Source organism: Ostrea edulis, chromosome 8, assembly GCF_947568905.1.
Source record: "Ostrea edulis chromosome 8, xbOstEdul1.1, whole genome shotgun sequence".
NCBI classification, from domain to species: Eukaryota; Metazoa; Mollusca; class Bivalvia; order Ostreida; family Ostreidae; genus Ostrea; species Ostrea edulis.
In genome coordinates this window covers 10,403,182-10,413,960 of record NC_079171.1, presented here as the reverse complement: position 1 = coordinate 10,413,960, position 10,779 = coordinate 10,403,182, and the positions used below count along the sequence as shown (strand labels likewise).

General features: G+C 35.2%; 1 protein-coding gene across 15 annotated transcripts in view; it reads right to left on the bottom strand.

Annotated features, from left to right (window-relative positions):
• Nucleotides 1–1,128: 1,128 nt before the first annotated feature.
• The window catches only part of LOC130049912 (uncharacterized), a 53,670-nt gene continuing 44,019 nt past the window's right edge, over nt 1,129–10,779 (bottom strand). For 8 of the 15 annotated variants that reach the window (XR_008798268.1, XR_008798269.1, XR_008798275.1 and 5 more), the window contains 3 exons: nt 8,324–8,438; nt 2,682–2,784; nt 1,129–1,245 (listed from right to left, as the gene is read on the bottom strand). Coding sequence is in view for 3 of the 15 variants with exons in the window: in XM_056148160.1 (XP_056004135.1) it covers nt 8,400–8,438 (39 nt within the window). In the remaining 12 variants the exon portion in view is untranslated. Of the gene's footprint in view, nt 1,246–2,681; nt 2,785–8,323; nt 8,439–10,779 lie in introns of those variants that run through there. The other 7 variants (XM_056148159.1, XM_056148160.1, XM_056148163.1 and 4 more) reach the window with 3 other exon arrangements.

The window sequence follows — 10,779 nt, the reverse complement described above, 5'->3', positions numbered from 1 at the left end:
ACTATTACAAAGGATACAAATATCTACAAATGTAGAGGTACAATATCGTATAAATCATAAAATTTTAATCACAAATCATTTTTGTTAAAAATAAAGAAAATAGACAACGATTTATGTTCGTTTTGTGCAAAACAAAAGGAATCAATAGAGCATGTTGTGTATGACTGTGAAAATGTTGTTTTATTTTTCAAGAATGTGCAGTCCTGGTTTAGGGATTTTTTTTCAGTAAATATTGTTGTTGATAAAAAAAACTTTTTGCTGGGTAGCTCAGAAAATGAAATGATCAATTTGATTAATTATTATTTAAAATACTTTGTGTATAGTTGCAAATGTAGAGGCAATTCGCCTTTGTTAAATAACTTTGTTACCACTTGGACAAATGTGTACAAAGTAGAAAAGCATGCAAAAATTATTATGTAGATGTTTTTAGAAGAAATGGAATACATTAGCCTATGTATATCATTGGAAGTTATTATCAATGTCATAACAGTACATCATACATTGACTTGGGTGGTAATGTGTTGCTGAAAAGAATAGTGCCGTTTTGTATGGAGACATGGTGATATACATGTTTCAGATACACAAATTGGAAATGTAAGTTGTGTTCCTTTGGGTAAATATACAATAGCTTGGCATTTGTTTTGCTGAAAAGACTGTTTATATAGTGCTGTTTGTGTAAGGGGATGTAAGAGTCTGAAATGTGTGTGTGGTGTGTGGACCAGTGTAGAACAAAGGTACTACCACTCCACCTACACCCAGATTTCAAACCTTTACAAAACTTAATGAGGGCATGTAGATGTGTTGCTAAGACTGCTGTTGAAAGATATGCCACTGAGAAAAAAGTATTTTTTGTCACCATTAAGATCTTTGCGATAAAGAATATCTGTGATGCTTTTAACATGTAGTTGTTTTCTTGTGTTTGTTAGACAAAAAGTGTGCTGCTTTGAATCAACTTGCTTCTTAGAACAAAGGTACTACCACTCCAACAACACCCCATGTTTAAACTTTCATGAAACTTGTAGATGTAGAGCTGAAATACATGTTCACTTTGTCAACTTTTTAAATGATGACTCCATAATGTAATTTTTTACTGAGCAATGTTTCCAAGATTGTGGAAATACACCTCTCTTTTCCTTCTTCTGCAGTTTAAAAGTTTCACTCTGATCAGGAATTTTTGTTTAGACACTTCATAGTCCTTAAGAAATTCTGGATATTGCTGAATAAAGCTCTTCATTTTATTTTTGACTGTAAAATAAAAGCAAATAGTTCTTGCTCTGATATACTCCCAGCTAAATATGAAATGCCATAATAAACAACCTGTAATAACTTTAAATTTCTAATAAAGTATATGATATGAAGGTTTTTATGAATAATATTATCTAAAATCTCAGCTTGCATTGTCCTTCGATTTTTCATCCAAAATCACAACTAGTCTTCCATTTTCATATATCTTAACACTGCTTTAGTTTTATTTAAATCCAGGTTGTAAAACTAAAATCATCTAAAAATCACTAATTTTTTGATAGACACAAATATTGACCAAAACAAAAAACACAAGAGGCCAAAGGGCCACATCGCTCACCTGAGTTACCTTGGCCCATATCTGAAGACTTTCCATATATATTTTCATGTAAAACCTTAGTCCGTATTGTGGCCCCAACCTATACCCCTTGAGGCCATGATTTTTACAAACTTGAATCTGCACTATGTCAGGAAGCTTTCATGTAAATCTCAGCTCCTTTGTCCCAGTGGTTCTTGAGAGGATGATTTTTAAAGATTTTTCTATTTATTCCCAATTTCCCATGTAAAACTTTGATTCCCTACTGAGGCCCCAACCTACCCCCGGGGGCCATGATTGAACAAATTTGAATTTGCACTATGTCGGGAAGTTTTCATGTAAACCTCATCTCTTCTGGCTCGTTGGTTCTTGAGAAGATGATTTTTAAATATTTTTTCTATTTATTCTCATGTAAAACTTTGATCCCCTATTGTGACCCCAACCTACCCCTGGGGGCCATGATTTGAACAAAATTGAATCTGCACTATGTCAGGAAGCTTTCATGTGAATTTCAGCTCTTCTGGCTCATTGGATCTTGAAAAGAAGATTTCTAAAGATTTTCCCTATATATTTCAATGTAAAACTTTGATCCCCTATTGTGGCCCCAACCTACCCGGAGGCCATGATTTGAAGAAACTTTAATCTGCACTATGTCAGGAAGTTTTCATGAAAATTTCAGTTCCTTTGGCCCAGTGGTTCTTGAGAAGGATTTTTAAATGATGCAACCCTATTTTTGAGATTATCTTCTCTTTGAAGGGAGCATGACCCTTCATTTGAACAAACTTGAAAGCCCTTTACCCAAAGATGTTTTTGGCCAAGTTTGTTTATAATTGGCCCAGTGGTTCTTGAGAAGAAGATGAAAATGTCAAAAGTTTACAACGACGCCAACAGACAACGGACAAATTTTGATCAGAAAAGCTCACTTGAGCCTTTGGCTCAGGTGCGCTAAAAACAACAAAAACATATTGAAGTTGAAATGTTTAAATTTGGGGGGCACTGGTTACAAGTGAGGAAAGGGTCAATATGGTAATTTGTTATGCCTAAAAACAAGAACAAATTGTATATCATTTAATTTAAGTAAATTCATTCATATGTGAAAAACTAATATTAAAAAGTTTCTTACTGTTTAGTGCTCCCTTATTTCCTTTTTGTGTTCCATCATTTATTTCCTCTGTGAAAAACTGTTACAAGTCTGTCCTCTTTTTCCGTCCAAGTGTGCCGCTGACCTGCATGTGGAGAAGACAGTTTCTTACAATACAAACTTTAAGGATTATTTTCATTTGAAGAAATTCCCAAATGCTTCAAGCAGCACAATATTGCTTGCATACCAATATAGCAAAAGTACAATGTGACTTTTCTATACAATTTACACATAAATTAGAGTTTCTCCATTGATTCTTCATAACACTGTAATGGTTTCAAGGGGGTACTCTACAGTGTCATAATGGTTGACTTCCTTTCAAACCATGAGTGAAAATATGATTATCAGCAATATAAATTTTGTCCATTCATTTCAAAGTTCATCGCCTAGCTCGCATTAGCATGCTGTTTGCTGATCTGTATGTAGACTGCAGGTTCGAAACTAGCTGCAGAAACGTAGCTCTCTGAAAAAATATTTTGACGGAACGGAGAGCTACATATCCGCCCCTTAGAAAAACCTTCGATTTACGGCGCACAAAAAGCTGTGCACGGTTGAGGCCTGATATTGTTGTATTCTTGTGTTGCTGTCTCATAAATTTAGTATCAAAAAATTCTCAACATATTTTCTTACTATACTTGTGTCCAAACACACTTTCAAATATTCATTAAAGGTCATAGGAGACGATTTTCAAAAAAAAAATTGTTTTGCACAAAAATGTGTTAAATTCTTCTTTAATTACTTAACATATGTAAATATGTCATTCACAAAAAATCGTAAGGTAACCGGCGCTACAGACCGTCAAATACTGCTGTGGTGTGAAGTATCAAAATAGTAAGGTGACTTATCTCCCTTTTTTGATGACGTCAAAAGAGACCAGCCTGACGCAAATGTGTATTTGTTTATACTAACAACTGTGGGTTTAGCCGTCAAAATGTTCAATGTGATTACATTCAACTATAATGTAGCAAGTCAGGTATTTCTATATATACTTTTGTCTAAATGATCCTACGTTTAGAAAGATCTGGTACGTGTGAAATCTACACAGAGAACACAGAACTGGAGGTTGTTTGACAATCATTTTACGTGATTACGGGGGTTGATGAGGATCAGTTTCATTATTGTATATACTCTACTTTGGCAAAAACTAATGGGTTTATGAAATTAAATCTTCGACCAGATGCAGTTGTAACTATTTTCGACTACAGACCAACTGCAAGCACGGCTAAGATGAGAAAATCCTGCAAAACGTTGACTGATGACGGTAGTGCAGATATTCATAATTTAGTATAAACATGATCTGATTTGTTTAAAAATGAAATAGTCATATGAAGCTCTTCTGATCAGAATCTTTAAGTACATGTAAATAAATTGAAGATGAATAGGTCTAACTTTATATGTTGAAAGTTGCATTATCAGACCCCCCCCCCCCACTCTTTTCTGTTTGAAAAAGAATGTTCAAAGCAAATGGTGGAGCGATATTGAAATTACAAGTTTTTATATTAGGTGAAATAAACCAATTTTTACAGTCATGCAACAGTTGGGGGATGATTTTTCTTCTTCTTCAAACGAAGCACTAATTTGCACGTTGGTTTCCTTATTGGGGTCAAAATTTAAAACAAAAAATAACGTTAATTAAAGGCCAAGGATTTTGAACAACCGGTCAGTTTTCCTCAGGGCGGGACTAATTTTAGGCAGGTGTGAAGCCCCAATCCCAAGGGAACCCTGCTAGCTTGTATATACCTTCCCAAATACACAGGATGTTTTCTGTGTTACCTGCATTACCTGTACGTTTTTGTAAATTCATGGTAGTCATTTTTCTTGACGTGCAGGTTAATCGAAACGTTGATAATTAAATCCAATGAATCAACACATAAAATTAAAGCTCGATAAATTTATTTTGTGTAAATGAGAACTTTGGCCATTGATAAATTAGGCAGATTATTCTTTTTTCTAAGTTTTCACATATCCGTTTAACTGCCTTCGTCGGATACCCAGTATCCGACGATGTATGACTGCAAACATACAGTTTCCAACCGGGGTTCCTGCGTACTGTGGAGATTTTCTGGCTATGTACAGCTTATGAACCAATCATCGTCCCACACCCCACAATGACTCAACATATTCCAAAACTGTTTAGAAAGTTTTATTCTGTTTGAATTAGTTTTTCTGGACCGCACACCTGAATTCTTTGGCTACCTAAAGTTGTCTGTTTGACTTGTCCATAACTCATGGCCTACAAAAACAGTCAGGACATTCGGATTTTTCGACAAATACTTCAATAACTGGTCCAGACGAAGAATTTGTTCTTCCTCTGGCTTCCATGCAGTTTCAACCATTATACGCAAGAAAGAGCCCTTATAGCCAATCTGATTAAAATAAGATCTTTGATTTGCTCCGTTATTTTTATGTCGCTATACACAAAAGAATGTTGTAAAATTGTAAAAGAATGTTAAAGCCATTTATATTTAATATTATATTTACCTGCTAAACTAAAATAGCTGCACACAATACTTGTAAAAATCAATAAATTCAAAATACGGCGCTCACGATGTGTGCAAAGGAAATTCTGATCTGGCTATAAAATATATCCAAGTCAGGGTGGGACTTGGACACATAAAACCAAAGGGGGATGAGGGGTGCCCACCTTTTTTGTCAGTCAGCCTTCAATTTGACAACAACAACAACCCCCACCCCACCCCCCCCCCCTGGAAAAAAACCTGCATCACCGTGTCTGCAAGGGTTAGAAATAGCGCAAGTAATAACTATCTATATTTCTCTTATTGTCATCAGAGAATGTACTCTGAAACTATCATACATTTATCATTAACCAGTCAGTATTATTTCAACCTATTCGTAATAAATAGGACCTTGATCGATCTTCTTGTTCGTCCTCCGATGAAAAATCGTCGATGTGGCTGGTATTTGCATTAATTATGAGTTCAAAGTGATATCCTTGTATAACAAACTATGGTTCCCCATTCAAAAACTCCCCCAGTTGCAAATAAATTGTTTATGGGTGTGCTTCTGTTTTGATTCACAAATCTGAGTGTGGTCTCTTAATTATGACGTCACAAATTCAGGAAATCAGGAACGATAATCGGGTAACGATTTTCTATTCCAACTAACTTTGCATCTCAATTTCTTAGAGTTCATATCGTTATTAATCTTAAAAAGGCATTTTTATGAGGAGGCTATGAAATAAAGTTGATAATTATGGAGAGAAAAGGTATTGTTAAAAACCGTCTCCTATGACCTTTAAAGCCCCATACGACCAGAAAACTCCCAGCTTCAAATGATTTCGTTTGTTGACGTAGCCATGTGAGGTAGCCGGGTCAATTTGAACCCTGTTGTGTTGGTATATATTCATAAAATTCGTTTTAAGTTATATATTCGTTCTTCATTTATTATCAAAACGAATAATTTATAGAAATTGAAAAATATAGTTTTTCTAAAGGTAAAATAAGCTCTTGATTAATGAAAATGCTACAGAAGTTCTTAACACTCGTGTGGCCATGTGACAGGGATGGAGATCGGATCAGACTAATGACAGCCGCATTGCCGTGAGTTTAGCTATTTGAATAATCATTATTTAAAGGAACTAGGATGATATACTATCTAAAATATTTAGCTAAAATATTTGTGGGGATATTAGTTCACATCTAGACATTATTGTGCAAGTATGGAAATGAACTGGGATTCGAACTGACTGGCTACCTAACATGGCTACGTCAACAAATGAAATCATTTGAAGCTGGGAGTTTTCGGGTCGTATGGGGCTTTAATGAATATTTGAAGGTATGTTTGGACACAAGTATAGTAGGAAAATATGTTAAGATTTTTTTTACTACTAAATTTATGAGACAGCAACACAAGAATACAACGATATAAGGCCTCAACCATGCACAGCTTTTTGTGCACCGTAAATCGAAGATTTTTCTAAGGGGTGGATCTGTAGCTCTCTATTCTGTCAAAATAATTTTTCAGAGAGCTACAGTTCTGCAGCTATTTCGAATCCAGCAGGGGTTTTAAATTTTTTCCCAGATTACTTTCTACTAAAACTCCATTTTCTGACTAACTAAAGTAAATAGATATCTTTGTACATATCCTCCACTTTTCATCTATATCAAACCCTGGTGTATTTTTATAAGTATATATTTGAAAGTAAAACTTGTTCCCCTATTGTGGCCCTGGGGTCATCACTTGAACAACTTTGAATCGATGCTACATCAGGAAGGTTTCATGTAAGTTTCATGTTTTCTAGTCCAGCGATTCTTGAGAAGATTTAAAATCATCTCACCTCGTTTTTACTTATTTTTGACTATATCCACTTAAAAGGGGGTATGACCCTTCCTTTGAAAAATAAAATAAACAAGAGATGTTTGTAAAACACATATGCCCCCCATGGTGCAAAATTGAAAAGGATTATACACACACACATCATTTAATTGAGAGTAGTATCATCAATTCAAAATATTGAGCACACAATATCTTCCTATGTCAAGAGTGGATTGACCATGTGACCTAAAAATCAATAGGGGTCATCAACTCCTGAAGATGTACCAGTGTACCAAGTTTGATGTCTGTCAAGCAAAGGGTTCTCAAGATATTGAACGGACAGTATATTCCTATGTCCAATTTGACCCGTGACTTTTGACCATGTGACCTTAAAATAATTAGTAGTCATCTTCTCCTGAAGATGTACCAGTGTTCCAAGTTTGATGTCTGTCAAGCAAAGGGTTCTCAAGATATTGAGCGGACAGTATATTCCTATGTACAGTTTAACCCTTGACCTTTGACCATGTGACCTCAAAATCAATAGTGGTAGTCTTCTCCTGAAGTCGTATCAGTGTACCAAGTTTGATGTCTGTCAAGAAAAGGGTTCTCAAGATACTGAGCAGACAGTATATTCCCATGTCAAGTTTGACCCTTGACCTTTGACCATGTGACCTCAAAATCAATAGGGGTCATCAACTCCTGAAGATGTACCAGTGTACCAAGTTTGATGTCTGTCAAGCAAAGGGTTCTCTAGACATTGAATGGTCAGTATATTCCTATGCCCATTTTGACCCTTGACCTTTGACCATATGACCTCAAAATCAATAGGGGTCATCTACTCCTTAGGATGTACCAGTGTGCCAAGTTTGATGTCTTTCAAGCAAAGGGTTCTCAAGATATTGAGCGGACATTATATTCCTATGTCCAGAGTAGATTGACCCTTGACCTTTGACCTGAAAAACAATAGGGATCCTCTTCTACTCATAACTAACCCACATATGAAATATCTTTATCATCAAGTGAATGGTTCTCAAGATATTGAGCGGACAACACATGGTCTACAGACCGACCGACAGACAGACAGACCGACAGGTGTAAAACAATATGCCCCCTCTTTTTCAAAGGAGGGCATAAATATTGAAGCTTCTTCAGTCAAGGATGCTCTCTACCAAGTTTGGTAGAAATTGACCCAATGGTTTTGGAGAAGTTGAGAATGTGCAAAGATTACAGATTAACCTCTCAATGGACAACAGACAGAATGATCTATATAGACAATGAGCGATTAAAAAAGCTAGCTCAGGCAAGCTAATTAAAATGAAACAAATGAAATTGTTAAACAAATAGCTTACTTTTAGGCTTACAGGTAAAATGAAGCTCACTGCTTATTTCTTTAATGGCTTCAGGATCAACATCAATTGATGAACCTCATTCACTCTCCTCATCTAGTAGTCCCTTTCTTGGTTTCTGAATTTAAATATGAACTAAAATTGTAACTACACAAACTGGAATTATAGTAAAATTACCTGACAACTTGAAAGAAAACATGAGGAGTGTGGTTCCAAAAAAATTTCTTGATAAGTTATTCATGTACATGTACTCAACTTGTTGTTCATTTATATGACCTTTTCTCAGTACTTTCCTTGGACCATGAAGACCTTTCTTGTCACTATCATATATACTTGCATTTAAGTCAAGTAAGTATGATTCTGAATATATGTCAAAGTTATCATTGCATACTACTACTGAAAAAAATTTCTTGCTGCAAAATCGCAAAATTAGAAAATTTCAACAATATTTTAAGTTATTAATTTTATGGACCAAGCTAGTCACTCAATGTCATTTAAATGCATTCTTTCCCCATGAAAAATATTTGTGAATAATTACATGCTGTCTTCTGAGTATAAACAAGGATAAATTCAATATAAGAGTACAAGTCTTAACTCTATCATTCCCTACCAACACACTTGCAAAGAGAGTATTAAAGTATTAATTACTACCATGTGTTTGTGTGCTATCTGAAATAGTGAGATGAAATTAATAAGAGGCCCATGGGCCACATTGTTCACTTAGGTCATCTTGGCCCTGTCATTGTTCATGTGTTGTGATTTTTTAAAGATTTCTTTTATCAATCTTTATTCTTATAAAAAAATTTGACCTCATATTGCTTCCCAAACATAGCCCAGGGTTCGAAATTAACTCATGTCCGTAAGTCCGAGACTAGTAGAAAACATGTCGGACTAGTGAACTCTCTATAGCACTAGTCCGTACGGACTAGTGAAAATCCGGAAATCAATTTTGAATTGGTAAAGATTTTAGCAAGATTTGTCTGAGTCTCTTAGATGTTTGAACTTATGGTTGATTACCTGCATGGTCAGGTGTTTGCATGACTATGACAGTCTGATCTTCCAAACACATGGAGTGCGTTTGAGACCGCCGTTCTTCGAACGAGCACACATTGTCAAATTCCTGCCGATTCCGAACGCCGAGTACACATCACGAGAACGTGTTCTAGGTGCAAGAATTGCAAGTAGTGTGGTCTGAGAACATGCACGTTTGTATGCACATGTTCTCGTCATTCGCGACTCTAACACAGTAGTTCATAACACTATAGCTCATGACTTGGTCAATCGAGTGAATTTTATTGACTTTATTGATAAAATTTCGAACTCCTGTGACTCTAAGGTCTGAATACCAAAACAACAGGAACGTCGATCTCGAACGCACTTATGGACGTTTATCAAAGGATTAACTCAATATGGTGGTCTCTTTTTCTTCTATAGGTGTCAGAAATTGAACTGTTTGCAACTGTGATGTGTTTAGTTTGATTAAAATGAAGATCATTTTTTGATATACTGGACGGACTAGTGAAATGCTTTGCGGACTAGTGAACATCAATAGTGACTAGTCCGAACGGACTAGTGCTTGAAAAAGTTAATTTCGAACCCTGTAGCCCCAAACGCCAGATCACAACATAACTGAAAATGAATTCACATGATACTGGATGCCTCAACACCAATATGACTAACTTGATCTTGCTGTTCTGGATAAGACCAAGGTCACAATATCATGGTATGATATGAAAGACCTTGCCATATGAAATCTATATATATAGAATATGAAAGCTTTATCTTAAATATTTCAGGAGATATTAAATACCCTGGTAGGTAAGATTTTTTCTTATTAAAAGTAGACAACTTCCAAGTCAAGGTCACAAATACATCAAGGTCTGCAAGCCTTAATTACCTTGAATAGTTCAGAAGATATTGAATAGGTCAGGGATTTTTTTTTTAAAGTACAGTCAAACCTGTATTAAGAGACTGTCCAATGAAGAATGGAAAAAAGGTCACATATAACAGGCGGTCTCTTAATACAGGTTGCCTATTTCCGCAGTTAATGGATAAAATTTCGCAAATAATTTGTACAATGGAGAAAATTACTACATCTATTTGGAATTTATCATTAAGAATATCAAGTACGGTTTTAATAGTTGTAAAATAAAATTAATAATACACTGTAGTTAAAAATCTAGAAAACAATGTGTTGTATCATGATTTATTATTCATCAAAAATTACATTTAATCTGTTTAAAAATGATAAACATGCATTTCATATTACACATTTACATGAGATTTAAATCTCATTCATGAACTGCATGTAAATTTTCTAAAACTTATAAACACTTTGTTGTAAAGAGTATTTATGTATAGCCGTCCCGTGGGGATTCGGATTAGAATAGGTCCTCAGTACCTCTTGCCTGTTGTAGAAGGCGACTAAATGAAGGACCTTCAGATGAGACTGCAAAAAC